The sequence below is a fragment of the Seriola lalandi genome, unplaced genomic scaffold (assembly GCF_002814215.2).
Source record: "Seriola lalandi dorsalis isolate HSWRI2012SDOR001 ecotype SW California unplaced genomic scaffold, Sedor1 jcf7180002054330, whole genome shotgun sequence".
Classification (NCBI taxonomy): domain Eukaryota; kingdom Metazoa; phylum Chordata; class Actinopteri; order Carangiformes; family Carangidae; genus Seriola; species Seriola lalandi.
The window spans coordinates 945,938-969,464 of record NW_019524883.1 but is presented as its reverse complement, the minus strand read 5'-3'; the positions used below and the strand labels follow the sequence as shown (position 1 = coordinate 969,464).

At 33.4% G+C, this 23,527-nt stretch overlaps 2 protein-coding genes across 2 annotated transcripts; one reads left to right on the top strand and one right to left on the bottom strand.

The window, feature by feature from the left end:
- Nucleotides 1-11,983: 11,983 nt before the first annotated feature.
- On the bottom strand, nt 11,984-16,199 carry tspan13a (tetraspanin 13a). Its single transcript, XM_023407130.2, has 6 exons — nt 16,011-16,199; nt 14,648-14,815; nt 14,422-14,502; nt 13,927-14,040; nt 13,685-13,801; nt 11,984-13,580 (listed from the first exon to the last, which is right to left on the bottom strand). The coding sequence occupies exons 1-6, from the start codon at nt 16,071-16,073 to the stop codon at nt 13,506-13,508; spliced, it is 618 nt and encodes a 205-aa protein (XP_023262898.1). The 5' UTR covers nt 16,074-16,199; the 3' UTR covers nt 11,984-13,505.
- A 1,559-nt stretch (nt 16,200-17,758) lies between these two features.
- Nucleotides 17,759-23,319, top strand: LOC111655709 (asialoglycoprotein receptor 2-like). The gene is made up of 7 exons (XM_023407200.2): nt 17,759-18,035; nt 18,927-19,004; nt 19,101-19,208; nt 19,299-19,493; nt 20,084-20,244; nt 21,412-21,530; nt 22,760-23,319. The coding sequence occupies exons 1-7, from the start codon at nt 17,978-17,980 to the stop codon at nt 22,905-22,907; spliced, it is 867 nt and encodes a 288-aa protein (XP_023262968.1). The 5' UTR covers nt 17,759-17,977; the 3' UTR covers nt 22,908-23,319.
- Nucleotides 23,320-23,527: the final 208 nt, after the last annotated feature.

Genomic DNA, 23,527 nt, shown 5'->3' with positions numbered 1-23,527 from the left:
AAAAAAAAAAAAAAATAAAAAATTTAAGCAGTTAGCAGCTCTCATGACTAATTGCCCAATGCTGTTGTGACTACTTCCCCAGTGCCTATTTATTGCTTTGTTTATTTCTGGTCCAACTTTTGCTGAGCGAATGTTCCTTATCAAAAAGGTATTATATTAGATTTAAGTTTGACTAAATCAGGTCACTTTAATTCTGTTTGCATACATGTGTACGTCTGTATTTCTTTTGCTTTCTTATCCTCGTGTTGCTTTGTTAATATGGAGCCTGAGTTCCCATTATCTAGTGGACTTTTGCCTTCCTCTCAATACTCTGATGCGCAGGAGTATACTTTCATGTGATGAACATGCTGTACAGGACATGAATGTACAGTAAGCTTAATAAAATCTTGATACAACAGACTGCTCTTTGATTTCTGGGTAAAACTGACAAATATTATGAACTGATATTAGCTTATTGTGGATATTCTGGTAAATAACATGAAATTGCAGTGCAGAAATGCCAAAGGTTTGTTTGGAATTTTAGGAATTGTGTTGCTGTTAGCACTGGTGGAGGAAGTATTTAAACCCTTTACGTAAGTATTCGCCTGTCTGCCGGTCCTGTACTGAAAATGCTAAATGGTAAAAGTATACAAATACATTCAGGAAAATGTATCTGAAGTAAAAATACTGAATGGAAGACTTGTATATCATCGTTATTAATTTTCCATTTTAATGTTGGTTGAGGTGGAGCTTTTATATTAAGCTCCAACTACTTTTCATTATGAATGAATCTGCAGATTATTTTCTTGATTAATTGATTGGCTTCAGAAATTAGTGAGAAATCTGACACCTTGATTTGTCCAACTAATAACTCGACAAATGTAACTAAAAAGAAAGAAGAAGAAATAAAAAATGTTAAAATGGTTAAAAGGCAAGGAAGCAAACCTTTACATTTGTGAACCAAGAACCATGAAATGTTTGGCATTTTTAAAAGAAAAAATACAGTCAAACATGTAATTGTTATATATGCTGTTTGGTAGTTTAGTCTATAGCAAATCATCTTTATGCACTTTGTATTTTTGTATGTAAAATGTCAAACTATTTTCTAAAGTAACTACAGCTACAATAATTGTAGTAAGTACAACTTAGTATACTATAACTTTTTATACCTTACTGTACTATGACATTTTTATGCCTTACTATATTATGATGTTTTTACACCTTACTATTTTAATTCCATACGAGACTGACCTTTTATGCCTTACTATACTATGATGTTTTTTAACATTTATATGCCTCACTATAGTATGACGTTTATTGCTATATTTATAGATAGATCGATAGAGAGATAGATAGATACTTTATTTATCCCCTAGGGGAAATGCATGTGTCCATTAGCTCATTGATAATAATAATAATAATAAGTTTAACAGTAACAGTTAATAATAAATAAACAATAATAATTAGATTAGCCCACTTCCTTCAGCTGAGGTGTTGTGTAGCCTGATGGCGGTGGGAACAAAGGATCTCCTGAACCTCTCTGTTCTGCAGCACAGTGAGATGACACATTTGATGCACCTGTAGCTGCTTCTCTGTCCTGCCAGAATGGATGAGAGGATGGTTGGGATTGTCTCATGGCCTCCATCTTACATTGCATGTGTCTCTCCACAACAGTAGTGAGTGAGTCCACGCTCCTGCCAAGCACAGACCCAGCCTTTTTTTTTTTACCAGCTTGTCCATTATCATTTTGTTCATGACTGACATGCTGCTGCCCCAGCAGACTGCAACAAAAAACGGTACACAGCCCACCACTGACTGATAAAACATATGCAGCATTTCACTGCAGACGTCAAAGGACCTGAGCTTTCTGAGGAAAAAGAGACTTATTCCTTACTATACTATGACGTTTTTATACGTTGTTATACTATGTTTTTTTTTTACATTTTTATGTCTTAATACACTGTAACATTTCTCATGCCTTACTATACTGTGACGTTTTATGGCAATTTTATGCCTTACTATACTATGGCGTTTTTATGCCTTACTATACTATGATATTTTTTTTCGTTTTTATGCTTTACCATACTATTTTTTTTATGCCTTACTATATTATGATATATTATGCCTTACTGTATGATGAAGTTTTTATGCCTTACTATTACGTTTTTTTGATTTTTTTATGTCTGACTATACTATGACGTCTTTATGCCTTGCTATACTATGATGTTTTTTTGATGTTTTTATGCCTTACTATACTATGACGGTTTTATGACGTTTTAGGTCTTACTATACTAATTTTTTTTTCCCGTTTTTATGTCTTACTATGCTATGACATTTATGCCTTACTATATGATGTAATTTTATGCCTTACTATACTATGATGTTTTTTGACAGTTTTATGCCTTACTATACTATGACATTTTTTGATGTTTTTATGCCTTATTATCCTGACGTTTTTTGATTTTTTTTTATCTCTGACTATGCTGACATTATATGCCATACTATATATGACGTTTTTATGCCTTTCTAGACTATGATGTTTTTTGACATTTTCATGCCTTGCTATACTATGACATTTTGTTTTACGTTTTTATGTCTTACTACACTTTGACGTTTCTTGATGTTTTTGTCTTACTATACTATGATGCTTTTATGCCTTACTATACTATGATGTTTTTTGACGTTTTTATGCCTTATTATACTGTGACGTTTTTGTTGTTTTTATGCCTGACTAAACTTTGACATTTTATGCCTTACTATACCATGATCTTTTTTGACGTTTTTATGTCTTGCTGTACTATGAAGTTTTATGACATTTTATGCCTTACTATGCTATGACATTTTATGTCTTACTATACTATGGTGTTTTTATGCCTTACTATAATATGACATTTTATGCCTCACTATACTATATTTTTTTTACGTTTTTATGCTTTGCCATACTATGATTTTTTAAATGTTTTTATGCCTTACTATGTTATGATATCTTATGCCTTACAATACTTTTACGTTTTTTTGATTTTTTTATGTCTTACTATGCTATGACATTTTTATGCCTTTCTAGACTATGTGTTTTTTGACCTTGTCATGTCTTACTATGCTATGATGTCTTTATGCCTTACTATACAATATCACATTTTCATGCCTTGCTATACTATGAAATTTGTTTTACATTTTTATGTCTTACTACACTTTGACGTTTCTGGATGTTTTTGTCTTACTATACTATGACCTTTTTTTTGTTGTTTTTATGCCTGATTCAACTATGACATTTTATGCCTTAATATACTGTGATGTTTTTTGATGTTTTTATTCCTTATTATACATGACAATTTTTGACATTTTTATGCCTTACTATAATATGACATATTTATTAAATTTTTAAGCATTACTATACTATGAAGTTTTTTTTTTACCTTATTATGCATTCTGTACTGAAACGTTTTCATACGATTATTATACTATGACGTTTTATGCCTTGCTATACTATGATGTTTTTTTGATGTTTTTATGCCTTACTATACTATGACGGTTTTATGACATTTTATATCTTACTATACTATAATGTTTTTTTTCCCTTTCTTATGTCTTACTATGCTATGACATTAATGCCTTATTATACTATGACGTTTTATGTCTTACTATACTATGTTTTTTGCCGTTTTTATGTCTTATTATGCTATGACATTTATGCCTTACTATATGATGTAATTTTATGCCTTACTATACTTTGATGTTTTTTGACAGTTTTATGCCTTACTATACTATGAAATTTTTTGATGTTTTTATGTTTTATGTTTTTATGCTATACTATGTCATTTTATACCTTACTATACTATGATGGTCTTTTTTTACATTTTTATGCCTTACTATACTGTGATTTTTTTTTATGTTTTTATGCATAACTATTCTATAACATTTTTTCATTTTTTTTTTTTTTTTTTTGTCTTACTATATTATGATATTTTTTTATGGTTTTATGACTGACTATACTATGACATTTGTGGTGGAAATCTGAAAATAAAGAGTTGACAAAATGATCAAGTTGTTTTTGTGAATTTTAATAAGACCTTTGCAGAGGATCAGCGTACAGTCACAACAGAGTGTAATGGCAGACTGAAGGGTCAGGAAGTGTGTGTCTGAAAAATTCATAAGTGTCAACCTATCAAGTAGAAATAGCTGTGTATTAAAGGAGAAACAACTCCTTACTTCATACCATGCAGCACCAGATAGGGAGCATGCGTGTAAGGACAGATTTACATCCTAGGTAGTACAAAGCTAGTTCATACTAAGTACAAAGGTACAAAGTGTGATGAACCAATGAATAAAGTGTGAATTTTCTATGATACATTTTTATGCCGTAATATGATATGCCTAACTATGCGATGAAAATTTTGTGCCTTATGATGGTTTTCGACATTTTTATGCATAACTATTCTGTGATCTTTTTTTTACTTTTTTACGCCTTCATTCAATATGACATTTTTTTTACATTTATAGGCCATACATTACTATGATGTATTCATGCCTTGTTTTACCATGATTTTTTTTTATTTTTGTGACTTAATATGCCTTACTATAGTATGACGTTTTTATGCCTTACTATACTATGACGTTTTTATGACTTTTTATGCCTTACTATACTATGACGTTTTTATTATTTTATATGCCTTACTATACCATGACTTTTTGTGCCTTACTATACTATGTCGTTTTTATGACTTTTTATACCTGACTGTACAATGTCGTTTTTATGACTTTTTATGCCTTACCATACTATGACATTTTCATGACTTTTTATGCCTTACTATACTATGACTTTTTATGCCTTACTATACTATGTCGTTTTCATGCCTTACTATACTATGACGTATTTATGACTTTTTATGCCTTACTATACTATGTCGTTTTTATGCCTTACTATACTATGACTTTTTATGCCTCACTATACTATGTCGTTTTTGTGACTTTTTATGCCTTATTATACTATAACTTTTTGTACTTTACTATACTATGTCGTTTTTATGACTTTTAATGCCTTACTATACTATGACTTTTTATACCTTACTATACCATTTTGTTTTTATGACTTTTTATGCCTTACTATAGTATGACGTTTTTATGCCTTACTATACTATGTTGTTTTTATGACTTTTTATGCGTTACTATACTATGACGTTTTTATGACTTTTTATGCCTGACTATAGTATGTTGTTTTTATGACTTTTTATGCCTTACTATACTGTCGTTTTTGTGAGTTTTTATGCCTTACTATACCATGACTTTTTGTGCCTTACTATACTATGTCGTTTTCATGCCTTACTATACTATGACATATTTATGACTTTTTATGTCTTACTATACTATGTCGTTTTTATGCCTTACAATAATATGAATTTTTATGCCTTTGCTATACTATGTAGTTTTATATGACTTTTTATGCCTTTCTATAGTATGACTTTTTATGCCTTAGTATACTGTCGTTTTCATGCCTAACTATACTATGATATTTTTATGACTTTTTATGCCTTACTATACAATGAATTTTTATGCCTTTCTATACCATTTCGTTTTTATGACTTTTTATGCCTTACTATACTATGACGTTTTTATGACTTTTTATGCCTTACTATACTATGTCGTTTTCATGCCTTACTATACTATGACGTTTTTGTGACTTTTTATGCCTTACTATAGTATATGACTTTTTATGCCTTACTATAGTATGTTGTTTTTATGACTTTTTATGCCTATCTATACTATGACGTTTTTATGACTTTTTATGCCTTACTATACTATGACTTTCTATACCTTACTATACTATGTAGTTTTTATGACTTTTTATGCCTTACTATACCATGTCATTTTCATGCCTTACTATCCTATGACGTTTTTGTGACTTTTTATGCCTTACTATACTATGACTTTTTATACCTTACTATACTATGTAGTTTTTATGACTTTTTATGCCTTACTATACTATGACTTTTTATGCCTTACGATAATATGACATTTTTATGACTTTTTATGCCTTACTATACTATGTTGTTTTTGTGACTTTTTATGCCTTACTATAGTATGTTGTTTTTATGACTTTTTATGCCTATCTATACTATGTCGTTTTTGTGAGATTTTATGCCTTATTATACTATAACTTTTTGTACTTTACTATATACTATGTAGTTTTTATGACTTTTTATGCCTTACTATACTATGACTTTTTATGCCTTACTATACTATGACGTTTTTGTGACTTTTTATGCCTTACTATAGTAAGACGTTTTTATGACTTTTTATGCCTTACTATACTAAGACGTTTTTATGACTTTTTATGCCTTACTATACTAAGACGTTTTTATGCCTTACTATGCTATGTCGTTTTTATTTCTTACTATACTATGAATTTTTATGCCTTGCTATACTATGTAGTTTTATATGACTTTTTATGCCTTACTATAGTATGACTTTTTATGCCTTAGTATACTATGTCGTTTTCATGCCTAACTATACTATGACATTTTTATGACTTTTTATGCCTTTCTATACTATGATGTTTTTATGACTTTTTATGCCTTACTATAGTTTGACTTTTTATGCCTTAGTATACTATGTCGTATTCATGCCTAACTATACTATGACATTTTTATGACTTTTTATGCCTTGCTATACAATGAATTTTTATGCCTTGCTATACCATTTTGTTTTTATGACTTTTTATGCCTTGGTATAGTATAACGTTTTTATGCCTTACGATAATATGACATTTTTATGACTTTTTATGCCTTACTATACTATGACATTTTCATGACTTTTTATGCCTTGCTATACTATGACGTTTTTGTGACTTTTTATGCCTTACTATAGTATGATTTTTTATGACTTTTTATGCCTATCTGTACTATGTCGTTTTTGTGAGTTTTTATGCCTTATTATAATATAATTTTTTGTACTTTACTATACTATGTCGTTTTTATGACTTTTTATGCCTCACTATACTGTCGTTTTTGTGACTTTTTATGCCTTACTATACTGACTTTTTATGCCTTGCTATACTGTCGTTTTTATGACGTTTTTATGCCTTACTATACTATGACGTTTTTATGACTTTTTATGCCTTACTATACTATGTTGTTTTTATGAGTTTTTATGCGTTACTATACTATGATGTTTTTATGACTTTTTATGCCTATCTATACTATTTCGTTTTTGTGAGTTTTTATGCCTTACTATACTATGACTTTTTGTGCCTTACTATACTATGTCGTTTTCATGCCTTACTATACTATGACGTATTTATGACTTTTTATGCCTTACTATACTATGATGTTTTTATGACTTTTTATGCCTTACTATAGTATGACTTTTTATGCCTTAGTATACTATGTCGTTTTCATGCCTTACTTTACTATGTCGTTTTTTATGCCTCAGTATACTATGAATTTTTATGCCTTACTATACTATGTTGTTTTTATGACTTTTTATGCTTTACTGTACTATGTCGTTTTTATGACTTTTTATGCCTTATTATACTATAACTTTTTGTACTTTACTATACTATGTCGTTTTTATGATTTTTTATGCCTTACTATACTATGACTTTTTATGCGTTACTATACTATGACGTTTTTATGACTTTTTATGCCTTACTATACTATGTCGTTTTCATGCCTTACTATACTATGACGTTTTTGTGACTTTTTATGCCTTACTATAGTATGTTGTTTTTATGACTTTTTATGCCTTACTATAGTATGACGTTTTTATTATTTTATATGCCTTACTATACCATGACTTTTTGTGCCTTACTATACTACGTCGTTTTTATGACTTTTTATACCTGACTGTACTGTCGTTTTTATGACTTTTTATGCCTTACTATACTATGACATTTTCATGACTTTTTATGCCTTACTATACTGTCGTTTTTATGCCTTACTATACTATGTTCTTTTTATGACTTTATATGCCTTACTATACAATTAATTTTTATGCTTTACTATACTATGACGTTTTTGTGACTTTTTATGCCTTACTATATTATGACTTTTTATACTTTACTATACTATGTCGTTTTTATGAGTTTTTATACCTGACTGTACTATGTTGTTTTCATGCCTTGCTATACTATGACGTATTTATGACTTTTTATGCCTTACTATACTATGTCGTTTTTATGCCTTACAATACTATGAATTTTTATGCCTTAGTATACTATGTAGTTTTATATGACTTTTTATGCCTTTCTATACTATGATGTTTTTATGACTTTTTATGCCTTACTATACTATGACTTTTTATGCCTTAGTATACTATGTCGTTTTCATGCCTAACTATAATATGAAATTTTTATGACTTTTTATGCCTTACTATACAATGAATTTTTATGCCTTGCTATACCATTTCGTTTTTATGACTTTTTATGCCTTACTATACTATGACGTTTTTATGACTTTTTATGCCTTACTATATTATGACGTTTTTATTATTTTATATGCCTTACTATACCATGACTTTTTGTGCCTTACTATACTACGTCGTTTTTGTGACTTTTTATGCCTTATTATACTATAACTTTTTGTACTTCACTATACTATGACGTTTTTGTGACTTTTTATGGCTTACTATTTATATGTTGTTTTTATGACTTTTTATGCCTTATTATACTATAACTTTTTGTACTTTACTATACTATGTCGTTTTCATGCCTTACTTTACTATGTCGTTTTTTATGCCTCAGTATACTATGAATTTTTATGCCTTACTATACTATGTTGTTTTTATGACTTTTTATGCCTTACTATACTATGACGTTTTTATGACTTACTATACTATGACGTTTTTATGACTTTTTATGCCTTACTATACTATGACTTTTTATACCTTACTAAACTATGACGTTTTTGTGACTTTTTATGCCTTACTATACTATGACGTTTTTATGACTTTTTATGCCTTACTATACTATGTCGTTTTTATGCCTTACTATACTTTGAATTTTTATGCCTTGCCATACTATGTAGTTTTATATGACTTTTTATGCCTTAGTATACTATTTCGTTTTCATGCCTAACTATACTATGACGTTTTTATGACTTTTTATGCTTTACTATACAATGAATTTTTATGCCTTGCTATACCATGTCATCTTTATGACTTTTTATGCCTTACTATACTATGAGATTTTATGCCTTGCTATACTATGTTCATGCCTTATTTTACCATGATGATTTTTGAAGTTTTTATGGCTTTCATACTATGACTTTTTGAGACATTTTTGCGCCTTACTATACTATGCTGTTTTTATGACTTTTTATGCCTTACTATACTATGTCAGTGTTTCCTCTACATTCATTTAGCAGTGGCGACTTGCTATACTTTGACTTTTTTATGCCTTACTATACTATGATATTTTTTGATGTTTCTATGCCTTACTATATGATGACATTTTATCCCTTGCTATACTATGACGTTTTTATGACTTTTTATGCCTTACTATACTATGACTTTTTATGCCTTACTATACTATGACATTTTTATGACTTTTTATGCCTTACTATACTATGTCGTTTTTGTGACTTTTTATGCCTTATTATACCATGTCATTTTTATGACTTTCTATGCCTTACTATACTATGATGTTTTCATGACTTTTTATGCCTTACTATACTATGTCGTTTTTATGACATTTTATACCTGACTGTACTATGTAGTTTTTATGACTTTACTATACTATGTCGTTTTCATGCCTTACTTTACGATGTTGTTTTTTATGCCTCAGTATACTATGAATTTTTATGCCTTACTATACCTGACTGTATATGTCGTTTTTATGACTTTTTATGCCTTACTATACTATGACTTTTTATGCCTTAATATACTATGACTTTTTATGCCTTACTATACTATGACGTTTTTATGACTTTTTATGCCTTACTATAGTTTGAAGTTTTTTTGTTGTTCTTATGTCTTCCTATATTATGACATTTTATGCCTTACTCTACTATGACGTTTTTTGACCATCTTATGCCTTACTATACTATGACGTTTTTTTACGTTTTCATGTCTTACTCTACTGTTACGTTTTATGACTTAGTATACTATCAGATTTTATGCCTTTTTATACTATGATGTTTTATGCCTTACTATACTATGACGTTTTTTGACGTTTCTATGCCTTACTATATTATGATGTTGTAACAGGCCCCGGTTTGAGGTCTGTTGGCAGATTATATTTGTTCTGGAAAGAACAGTAAAATGATGAGACAGGCAACAGGTAATGTGTTTCCTTCACTCGCTTCTGTTGCACTTTAATTATACATTCATATTTTAGCTACATTTTCCACATTTCTCTTCATAAACTCTACCAGTTCACATAAGCATAACACAATCCCACATAAGAAACTTCAATTTCTTATAAAATTAATAATAATTTCCACACTCTATGTGTTCTGTTATTCTTCATATACAAATGAAATAAAAATACATTTTTCTCCCAAAAGTCTTTGGTTTACTGCTTACAGCTTGACAACTGCACTGTTTAGTGTTCAGATAACTGGCTGATGGATACTATTCCACAACTAACATGAAGTTACGTAACATTCGATTACTTTTCAAAGAAAATATAACACGGCTAGCGAGGATGAATACACTATCAATTTAGAAGAAACATTACATATGTCCAACAAACCCTCTTTCAAAACACATTCTAATAAAATTATGGAGAGCCTTAAAATAAAACATCAACTTCAAAACATCCTTAGCATACATGCACACTGAACTAAGCTAAGCTAACTCTTGTACCGAAGAAGTGAGATTCTGATTGACTGACGCTTAAACTAAACAACATAAACCTCCTGACAGATAAAACACAAGCAGGACTTTACATATACATCACATCTATGCTTTATATGTGTGGTTTTACCAGCTACTAACCTGGAAAGAACAGTAAAATGATGAGACAGGCAACAGGTAATGTGTTTCCTCCACTCGCTTCTGTTGCACTGAAGACGAGAGTTGGATATCAGCCTCATCAAACCATCTCGCTACAGAGAAGATGCCCCCTTGTGGCGAAAATCAGGAATGGACTCCAAATATACATTCCCATAAATTTAACTGAAAAAAGCTCTGTAATAACAATAGACACATCAAAACTGAAAAAATTAAATCACATAATGTGATCACACATTCAGTCACAATGTTTTATGCCTTACTATACTATGACATTTTTGGACGTTTTTATGTCTTACTATGGTATGATGTTTTTATGCCTCACTTAAGTATGACACTTTATGCCTTACTATACTATGACGTTTTTATCTCTTACTATACTATGACTTTTTTATCTCTTACTATACTATGACTTTTTTTTATGTTTTTGTGTCTTACTATGCTATGACGTTTTATTCCTTATTATACTATCAAATTTTATGCCTTATTATACTGTGATGTTTTAAGATGTTTTTTCTGCCTGACTATACTATGACATTTTTTGACGTTTCTATGCCTTATTATATTATGACATTTTTTATTTTTAGGCCCTATTATAATATGATGTTTTTGACTTTTTTGTCTTACTCTACTATGACATATTATGCCTTACTATACTATGACGTTTTTATGCTTTAATATACTGTGACTTTTCTTATGTTTTTATGTTCTACTATACTATGACATTTTATGCCTTATTACACTATAATGTTTTATGTCTCATTAAACTGACGTCTTTTGACGTTTTTATGTTTTACTATACTATATTTTTTTTTTACGTTTTTATGCCTTACTATACTATGATGTATAGATCTTATATGTTAATAAACCGTTTGGTTGATGGCATTAAAAATAAAATATCTCTTTCTTTTGGATGGTCGGAGGGGTTTTTGCGTCCATACCCACGCCCTTGACCAAAAAAAATCCTTCTTAGGGCCCCATAAATGCTTGGGCCAGCTCTGATAATCGGTAACAACAATAATTAATAATTTCATTAATTTAAAGAAAAACACAAAAACACACTGTAATCTGTTTTTTTATTTAATTCATTTCAAATTAAAATTTATTAAAATAATTTTAATTTTGATTAGACAGTAACTACCTCATAAAAATGGAGTCTGCAGTTATACAAACAGCAATGACAATGAAACAAAAGTGTAACTTACAATATAGAATAGAGGTAATAACATGGTGTGCTCACAATGACTTTACATAACATTTTGGCAGAGTTCAGAGACACTGGTGAACAGGTCGGACTGGCTGAGTCCATGCAGAGGAACCTAAACAGTGAGTGCAGTTCCTGGTTGGCATCCTGTTTAGGGTGAGGAATGTGAGCAACGTCATGTGGTGCAGAGTTACCAAGTTCTCCTGAGAAACAGTCTATCAACACCGGATCTAACAAGCAAAGCACATATGGAAATTTCCTGTGTTATGTTCTGCAACTCTGCATGGTTATTTTGGACAATTAAGGAAAACTAAGCTGTGAGACGATGAATATGATGAAACCTGATTTATTATGAATTCATTAAGCTTTGTTTAATAGAAATTAAAGAGCAATAAATACACAAATAAAACAAAAACAAGCTTGGTTTAATAATATTTATCTCTCCATTCAGATGCAACAGGTTTGACTTTGATTTGATGTTAATCTTTTCCTACTGTTAAGACATCCAACACCCAAACCCACTGCCTGCACAGCACAACAGTGTATGTGGTCACCTGTGAATAGTTCATCTGGGAGTGGTGACTACAGTCATTCAGCCATCATGGTACTATAACCAGCATTGTATTTGCATAAGGTGTGTGTCTGTGGTGAGCATACACAGCTGCTGTTAGCTTCTATCACTTTGAGACAGATTAGAATTAAAGAGGCAATAAAGTTAAAGCAGAAGATTATTACCACTCTTATGTCTGAAGCTACAGCCAGAAACCGGTTAGCTTAGCTTAGCTTAGCATAAAGACTGGAAACAGGAGTGAACAGCTTGCCTGGCTCTGTCCAAAAGTAACAACCAACACCGTATGTCAGCTGGTTCGGGTTTTGAGCCATGTTGTGTTCGGTCAATGGTCCGAGCTGAAAAAAATTGTATAACGTAACCCACTGTAAAACCTTAAATTGTAGTTTTTACCCTATATTTAAACAGACAAGATAGACTATAATGTGTAAATGAGCTACAGAACTTTGGACAGAGCTGCAGGCTAACAGTTTCCCCCTGTTTCCAGCCTTTATGCTTAGCTAAGCTAACCGTCCGCTTGCTCCAGCTAAATATTCACCATACAGAGAGAGTGGTATCAATCTCATTTACTTTCAGTGATAAAGTAAATAAGTGTACTTCCCAAAATGTCAAACCATTCTTATAAAGACACGCAATTAAAGAAAAAGACACGCTTATGGTGGTTAATGCTGGAAAACTTTGAATGACAGTGGGAATTAATTAGCCAACGTTACAGTTTAAATCATATAAATGTACAGATATGTGTGGTTTTCTAAATTAAGGGGACAAAGAATTATTCAGCAGTGCAGTTTATTAAATTGTGAGTGATTATAGAAAAGCCCCAGGGTTTGATCTAGGATCTTTGATATTTCTGTATCTGTGGGTGAGCCAAACTCCAAGGATCTGAACAGAAAGACAAACAAACAAGTGTCAGTTTTCTCAATATACAGTACATTCATCTTCAGCTTCAAAACCTGTTAGATTTGTCAGTGTGACATTTTACCAACCTCTGTGAAACTGAAGAAGAGTCCAAGACCACCCACAAACTGTAGCACCTCCCCTGCATAGTGCTGGAGGATGCTTGAGCAGGTTTCACAAGACGGTGAAGGGCTCTTAAAGCAGCTCTAAAGGAAGAGGAAGTAAGGGAGAAAAATTCAATAACTCCCAGAGACAGAGACACGGTCATGTGCGTGAAGATCAAGTTGCTGCCGAGACGAAGAGAAACGAATCTCCCACGCAGTTTACTTACAGCAGCACAGGAGCCATTGAGGTTGACACTTTGGAAGCCACAGCAGTCGAGTGTTTTCTCCACGTCCTGTTGAGTGGCCTCGGATTTGTTCCACCCGGCCTCCAGCAGAAGGTTCTGTAAAGGAGAGTCACACAGCCTGGTTGTGAAAGGCAGCATTTATTTGAAAAGCTTGAGACTAGGTGGCAGCAGGATAAGACGGTCAACTGGATCACAAATGTGAACAGGGGCCAGTGAAGCAGTAATCAGAGCATTTACTTAAGTAAAAGTGGCAGTACTGCAGGACAGAAATACTTCATTCAAAATTTTACTTTAGTGCAAAGATGTTAATATACAGTACCTCAAAATAAAATACAGTCATTAAGTCAATGTACTTAGTTACTTTCCACCACTGACATGGATAATGTTTGTTTATACAAATATAGAATTATGTAAAATCTACAGTTAGAATAAAAATAGCATAATATAATCAACTCAGCACAGATAAAACAAACACACCTGCTGGTCTTTATTCAGGGCCAGACAAGCACAGGACACAGCGAACTGCAAAACGAACACTATGAACAGGATCATCATGTACTGGATCAAGTTTAGGAAGATAACTTCAGATTAACAATCATGAAAACACCCTGACATCTCACTGTGTTGCTGCTACACAAGAGCCATTAAAAACACAAGCCCAGCAGAGAAATAAAATAAGACGACTCCCTGAACCAAAGGATACAAAGAACAGCAGGACCTGGTGGTGCTTCAGGGCGCCGCACAGCCCCACAAAGGCAACAAGGAACAGGAAGATACCCACGCTGATGACCCCTGCCACCACCCTGATGCTTGAGACCAGGCCGAACCATTTCCCCCAGGCTGCCACTCCGATCAGCAGCAGACTCACCAACTGAGGAGGAACAGAAAGAACAATGTTGGCGTGGAAGAAGAAGAAAGAACAATGACCTTCACGGTCGCTAATCAGTAATAGTCTGAAAAATTCAAGATGTCAGATGTCAATACAAAATTATTTATCATAAAATGTCAGGTGTCCATCAGGGAAACTGAACATGATTTTAGGGCTTAACATTACAGAAATGTACATAACGTTTGTTCTTTTTTTCTCTAAACAGAAAGTATGATGACCAGTTTCATCACAATTTGCCATTTCTTTAATTGATATGAATGTGTATAAATGCAGGAATTAGCAGTCACATGTTTTTTAACTTCATCGTGTCCCCACCATTCCTGAAAGCAGCTCTACATTATGCCCCTCATTAATCTACAGGACAAAGGTTGAAGAGAAACAGGTACTTATTGTGCTAAAAATCAGCCGTTTTACACTGTTTAGAGAACCGGAGAGCTGTTTCTCTAATTAGATTAAATCTAATCCTGCAACTGAGTTTCCTTATTATTGAAGTTAGAATTTCCCAATGCCCAGGGTGACAGGTCTTCAAATGACAAAAAAAAAAAAATCTAATTTTCATAATTCAGAAGCTGGAACCACTGAGTGTTTGTAATATTTCCTTAAAAACGATTATTAAATTTATCAAAATAACTGCTAATTAATTTTCTGTCAATCAATTAATTGACCACTTGCTGCAGCTCTAAACGAATCTCTCAGGTATTTGAATTATTATTGGTTATTTAATATGGAGAACAGGGGATGACAGACAAACTAATGCACACACATACAGATCCAGAGATACCATTCAATATAAATCAGGAGAATGCAAGAAATAAATTAAATTAACTAATGAAATAATAACAAAACAACAACAACAACAACAACATAACGTTAATGTCCTCAAGAAGATTCTTCGTGAGATTGTTGAGGGATACACCAGCTACCAATAACCAACACTGACAAAAGCAACTAGCTACCATTAACTTGGCCCAATCAATCAACCAGCAGCAACACCTGCCTGTTCCAACTGATCAGAAAACAGCTCCAACATTTTCATCTCCTTTTGACTCAAACTAACCGGCCAGTACCGCATTTCCTGAGACGCAGACAGGAAACTGAAGGCCACTTCAAGCACTTGTTTTAGGACCAACTACATGTCGGTGAAAAAAACATTTAACAGCATTAAAGTTTTACTTACAACATACAGGATATTGAGAGCGCAGAGCCCGTTCTTGGTGCAAACAAATCCCCCACAAACCATCGCTGATCTCCGGACTGTCCTAGAGAGAAAGATATTTCTACTTCTCCAGCTTTGTCAGTGAGACTGCGTCAGTCCTGAGACTCTCTCTGGCTCCTTGTAGCTACCTGCTGCTCTGCAGGTGGGAACTAAACCAGGGAGCGTTTCCTGGAAGGATCCTCGCGCGCTGATTTGTCAGTCGCATCTGTTAACACGAGTCACTTTTTGCTTTTCTATAGCCAGTTACAAATGAACTCAGATCAATAGAGGTGAAAGATTACTAAAATAAGGCCTTCACTTTAATCCCACACTTCGTTTTTTGTTAGAAAAAAAAAGGAAAAAAAAAAGTTGAATCTATAAGTAAAAAAAAAAGACAATTATATCCAATAATTTCGCAAAATAACAGAATAACAATGTTCATATTCGTTTTGAAGCCTTTCAAGGATGTTGTGTTTGGGTTTACTTCACTTGAGTGACAGATGGATCGTCAAATTAAAACATACATATTTTTTATATTACATGATTGTGCTCTATAGTTCCCCTAGTGGCTAAAAATCCCCACAACAGATTCCTCATCTGTTGTGGTTGCCAGGATGTCCTTTGTAAAGTTGTAAAAGTGAAGACACATAAATAGCGAATTTAGAAGTTTAATTCCATTCAGACACTTAACTGGGTGCAGAATATTGTTGTGTACAATATCATTTATGTGAGTTTAATTTGTTGCAGTGTATTACTACATTAGTGTTACCTTAATGTTGTTTTTATTTTCAAATTTTCCCTATTTCATTGAATGATTATTATATAATGCTTGCACTTATTACTTTTTGTGTTGTTATTATTAATATTCAATACAGTTTCTGTCTGGTTACACACACATGCTGATATTTGACTGTATTCATTAATGATTCATTAAAAGCTATGCTCAAAACACTCATAAACACAGTTTTAAATTGTTATAACTATGGAAGCATTTTAATGATGCATTAACATGTGGGCAGTACTTGTTGTTTAAGTTAAGTATTTCTCTCTGAAAAGTGGTAAAGTAGAAGTTTAAAGTAACACAAAATGGATATAATAATAATAAAAATAAAAGTACCTTAAAATGCATTTAGAACAGCACTTGAATTAATTTACTACTTTACACCACTGTACTGAACCTCTCAACTTTCATCGTCATTTATTGATCAATTTGAGCAACTTTCAGTTAAAGATAGAGAAGTTGAAGTTTGAATGTATATTTTGTCTCTAAGTAAAGTTTTAACTCCCTATCTGATGGACAAACAGTGTTGCAAAATATTAGGACAAAAAGGTCAAATCTCAGTTTATCTACTTACTTTTTGCAGTAAAGTCAGCCATGTCTCTTAATTCAGATTTTTAAAGAAGCTGGCTTGGAACATGTCAGGTGATTTCTCACATTCAGGGTCAGCAGAGAGCAGAAGAGGAACAGATTGCATGAATGTAGAAAGGTTTTCCCCTTTTTAGACTTTTTTATTGTGTAAAAACCAACAATTACCGCTCATCCAACTCATATGTTGCAAACATCTTTCCGTCTTTTCAAAGATGTTTCTGCTTTACTGCGGTGTCAGTGCAGCAGTGACAACACAGTGGATATGTATGTAGGGATGACACTTTGTTGTCTGCATTACAACCAAACCACCTGCAAGAGATGATTTTACTGCCAGTGATTTTATCTTAACTTTTTTGTTTCATACATGTCATAATAAGAAGTGTGGCGGCCTGACCTCTATCCAGTGTCATAACTCCAACCCACCCGGACATGACTATCGAGAACATCAATGTCCGAAAGCACCACTTTCCTGTCTTACAACATTCTACCAAAAAGAAGAACTATGGATCATGAAACCAGCCGCAGCTGTCTCTGCTGCTGAACCCCTGAAGCCAATATGACCTGCATTTGATCAGCTGCCATGCTAAAACGGATCATTATGGAGGAAGAGCTGAATTATGTAACGGTGACTTTCAAGGGTAAGAGTAAATCATATATTCTGAATTTGGAGCACAGCCTGAAGTTATTAATTGCACTTGAACCCAGAGGTGTTTTAGCAGTCAGATTTAAGGAACTTGTACTTTATATGTTTATTTTCATTCTTTGCAACTTCCACTCTACTGCATTTACTGTAACAGGGAAGTATTGTGCTTTTTCCTCCACTACATTTGTTTGTCAGACATACTTGAAGAGTAATATTTTACATACAAAACATACGGCCAGCTTCTAAAATATAATCCATTGTTTGACTTTGAACTACTCCATACAGTAACTCATCAGTTAAAATTTGCTTCACCAAACTTCATACAAACTTCCTACCATATAATATATAGTAGAGAAACTCTGACAGGGTTCATTCTGGTTTTATGTCTTACTTTAAACGCATTTTAATTATAATATTTGTATTTGAGTAAGATTTTGAATAGCATTTTCACTTGTATAATGGTGTAATTTAGTTGCATTTCTGTTTTTAGCAAAGTAAAGAATTTGAGTGCTGCCTCTATCACTGACGTTTGAGGAGGTCACTCTGCACATGCAGTACCAGGCAGCTCGCAGACTCTCTTTCTAGAATAAATGTCTTTATGTATGATAGAGTGTGCTCAACTTCATCAAAGCCACATTCTCTGTAAATATTACTGAAATTACTTGTGATTGGGGTCATGTTATGGAGGTGTAACTCACTGTTTGGGAGGGGACCAGTCACAGATATAGAGCATGTCAGTATTAAGTTTTAACTTAAGATGTATTTGAATGGAAAGAATTGTTAACTTTGCAATTATAAAATTATGTTTTCATTTCAGTGGCCCTGAAAGTCACATATCTGAGAACTCAAAGTTTTGCTTTCCAAACAGCTGTTTTGTGTTTTACAGAGAAACCAAATGACCTGGAAATAATCTATGATGAGGTGAAGACTGAGCAGGTGTGGGATAAAGATCCTGTCATACAAGGTTATTTGTGGTTTATTATAATAAAAAAAAAAAAAGAAATGTTATAATTATTTGCCAGAAATGTGTGTAATATCAATTGTTTGTTGTTCTTGGCAGAAAGTGAAAAGAAAGCTCCACTCTGTACTCTGCTTCCTCTGGTGGCAGCAGGTTTGGGGGTTGTTTGTGTCATCCTGGTGTCAGTCATTATCGCCCTCACTATCCACTGTAAGTCCACCTGTCTGTCCACCTGTCCACTAAGGCACCTTTGACAATAGTAAGTGAGTGCCACTGTAACAGTGTCTTCCCTGGCTGCAGTGAAAACAGTCATGTCAGAGCACAACAGAGACAACATGACTTTAACAGCGCGGAATCTGCTGCTGACGAAGAAGAAGACAGACTTAGAGCGACAGACAGACGAGCTGACCAGAGAGAGAGACGGACTCAACTGGACCATCAGAGTCATCCTGGAACATGAGAACTTTCCAGTGAATACCTACTGTCCACAGAAAGGTGAAAAAAATTACAGCTTATGCAAAAAATATGCCAAAATTATATACATTATTATATTATATTATATTATATTATATTAAATTTGTCAATGTTCCCATTCCTGTTTGTTTCCTGCTGTTGAACCTCTTAAACTCTTAAATTATGAATGTATTATATTTGTGATATCATTTCTATTTTACTTTTACTGTTTTATGATTATGACTCTTTCATAGCTCGGACTTTCTGCAACATAAACATTTTTAATTTGAGTCAAATGACCTGATTAAGCGGCACCTCGGTGGCTCACCTGGTACAGCGCACACCATTAGGACTCACTCCTTCCCGCAGCAGCCTGGGTTTGAATTCGACCCACGGCCCTTTGCTGCATGTCATCCCCTCTCTCACCCCCAACCATCCTGTCTCTCTCTCACTGCTACTCTAATAAAGGCATAAAAAGCTCCCCCAAAAATAACTTACTAAAAAATATGACCTGGTTAAGCATATAACTATCTATTATTGAAAAGTCATATAGAGAATATATATTCTTTGATGCATAATATACATACAATAGAAAACGACTGTGATTTTGTTATTTCATTCTTGTTTAACAGTGTGTAGACCTTGTCTGGATGGCTGGGTACCTTTCCAATCAAGCTGTTACCTGTTTTCAAAAGATAAATATTCTTATTATTGGAATACTTGGAAGGAAAGTCAAGCATCCTGCAAACAAACCGTGGCAGATCTGGTGGTGATTGACAGCCAGGAGGAACAGGCAAGACTGATTTTGTGATTCAATCTGTATTTTCATGCTCAAAAAAGCTAAAAGCACTCCACCTCTATCTTCATAGGTCAGTGGGGGAAGATGTATCCTACTCAGATCCTTTATTTAAAGAAAGTACCAATAACACAAGGTAAAAGTCCTGCATTTGAAAGTAAAAGTAGCCTACATAATATTATCAGTGAAATGTACTTGTGGTTCCCAACTCTGGGGTCAGGTCCCTCCAAAGGGTCACAAGATAAATCCAAGGAGTCATTTTCAGTTTTTGGATTTTTCTCCAATCTTTGCTTACATGTGAAATGTTGGATAATTTTACCTCTGTGGACGTCAAACAGTTTAATAATTAAATGAAACCATTTGAGGGGAAATATATCTTTGGGCAACTGCTAACAACTCATAGACATCTGAAATTACACACATTTGTACTGTATTTTATAAGTTTATCACATGTATAATCTTCATTCGAAAAGTAACTTGTGACTCCAGCTGCCAGATACATGTAGTGGTTTAAAAAGGTTATTTCCCTCTGGAATTGCAGTGTGGTTGAAGTATAAAGTAGAAGAAAATGGACATACTTAATTAAAGTACAAGCACCTTAAAATTCAGTAGGTACAGTACTTAGTTACTGGAGATAGAGATGTCACAGTCTTTAAAAGTGTGTACATATGAAACAATCATTTAGACACAATAGATGATTTGATTTTAATATTCAAAGTTAGTCCTTCCCTTATAATCATGTTAATAACATGATTTGCATTGTACCCTGCAGTAGAACCACATATTTAAAGTGGCAATCTCAAAGCTTTTCACTCTCTCACCAAATGTGGTCACACAGTTGTGATTGAGCCACTCAAGTGTGGTTCAATAACAAACCTGCGTTTACCATGTATGGCCATAGGTGTCGCTATAGATAACGAAACGGAGATCTTTAAACTTCTTTCACATGCCTTCAATGTTTTTAATGTTCCTATTTCTTGGATCTGTCTTCTCATGATGATGTTGTTCATCTTTTAGGTCTTCCTTTGTGAAGCACATTGTATTGGATCTTTTTTTTTATGAAACATACTGAAGATTGTTGTATTTCTTCTGATTATTATATCATAGTGGACACAGAGAGATATATATCTTTCTTGACAATTAACACCTGTTTCACAAATGTAGGAATTCATCAGTAATCATACTGAAGAGTATCATGATGAAAAGCATGGCTACTGGATTGGCTTGAGAAAGAATGAGATGGACACGTGGATGTGGGTAGATGGAAGCAACGTCACCGTGATGTAAGCACAAAAACATATTAACAGTCACTTTAATCTCAATGAACCATGACAACGATCAGGCACATTGTTTTTATCATTACGCCAAACAAACCAGACCATCAGCATGGAGACTGGCAGCATCTTCCCTCCTGCATGCTGCATATAACACTTTGTGTCAAAGGACAGATGGTGAAATTAATAAAACTCTGAAGGAAAATCCCTTTCAATGCCAAAAATAAAGCCTCTCCCAACAGACACAAAGACTGAGATAGGGTTGCCAGGTATAATCTCGTATCTCGTACAAAACTAGATCGTCCTGTATTTGAAAATAAAATGCTACACAATTTGTCCCGTATTTTTGTACAAGTGACTTAATTTATAAACTATGTCCTCAAACAGAGGAAGTCCCTTATTTCTTCACATAGAAGCAACCCTAGGCTGAGGTTACCAGTTGTCTTGACAATGGTCTTATTTGCTAACTTTAACAGTGACTGTAGAAATCAGTCTGGCATTAAACTGACACTTGTACGGAGACACACTGACAGCACACAGTGTGACACAACTCAGACTCTCACACATTACTTCACTCTGGTGCAGAACAGGGGAACGCCACACATATCAGCAATGAACTGTGCAGCAGAGAATTTAGCGAAATACCTCAACATGCCTTTTTGACAAGAGAAGATAAGAAGAGCGATATCAGTTTCATGTCTATATACTTCATTTGGAGCTACAGCCTGTGAACAGTTAGCTTAGCTTAGCACATAAACTGGAAACAGAATGAAACAAAGGAAAACAAAAAGCTTTATCTTGCTTAACTGTTCAAACTGTATAAAAAGTAACATGTAAAAAACAACAATTTGTGAGGTATGAGCAGAACTATTTCCTGACTGTGAGCTGTGACTGTGAGCCTGGACACGATAAGACTCCAAACACTAACTGAAAGAGACAAAAGTGTAAAAACCAGAGTTTAATGTTTGACATTGTTACAGGTTAAAGTTGATTAATGAGGTGCTAGTGGGCGAAACTGGGTAAATTAGGTCAAAGCTTGGCTTGTTGTTCAATTTCAATTCTTTATGCTAAGCTAAGCTAACTGGCTGTTGGCTATAGCTTCATAGACCTCACAGACAGACATGGGAATGGTATCAGTCTTCTCATCTAACTCTTTGCAAGAAAAGAAAAGAGTGTATTTCCCAAGATGTAAGCAGGGACACAGATTGAAGATCATGTGATTTTTCTTTCTTCACTAGGTACTGGACAGCTCAGGAACCTGGCCCCAGAATGCCTTGTGTTCTAAGTTTGCCACGTGAAGATCCTATGTCCAACTGGCAGACAGCGGGCTGCAGCATGAAAAACCGCTATATCTGTGAAAGAAGAGCCTTGATCAAAGCGGATTAGGAATCAGTCTCATTATCAAAATAAGTTATTTCACATTTAAGAAATCAAGTTGTCTCTATCTTTCTGTTTTGTTTTGTTACGACTGAATATTAAAACTAAAGATATCCATTTCTCTTTTCTACTTTTATTGCAGTTTCTACAAAGGCATATATATACAATTAATATTAATATTATGGTTAGTAGTCATAGTATACTATATACTATAGTATTACTATTGAGTTATTGTAGGAGTAATAAGATGGGGGCTCACTGATGTTGAAGTTTTGTCCCTTCTGCCACATACATGACATACCTTGCTGAATACTATGTATAGAAATATATGTCAGCCTTTGTACACGTGTACTGATCATCTATCAATCTATCATCTTCGTGCTGAATAAATGTGATCATTTCTTTATATTCGCTGAACATATACCCACATGTCCTTTGAATTAAATAATGTATATTGTGGAAGGAGATTGGTGAGAGGACTAATTTGAAGGGTGAATCTGGTAATATTCTATATTTTTCTTATTGTCAGCAAATTCCACAAAAAGCAATGAACTGGTTCTTCAAACACGTACACGTGTATGTAGCTACAGACTGTGTCATAGAGTCTCATTGTTGTTCAAAAAACTATC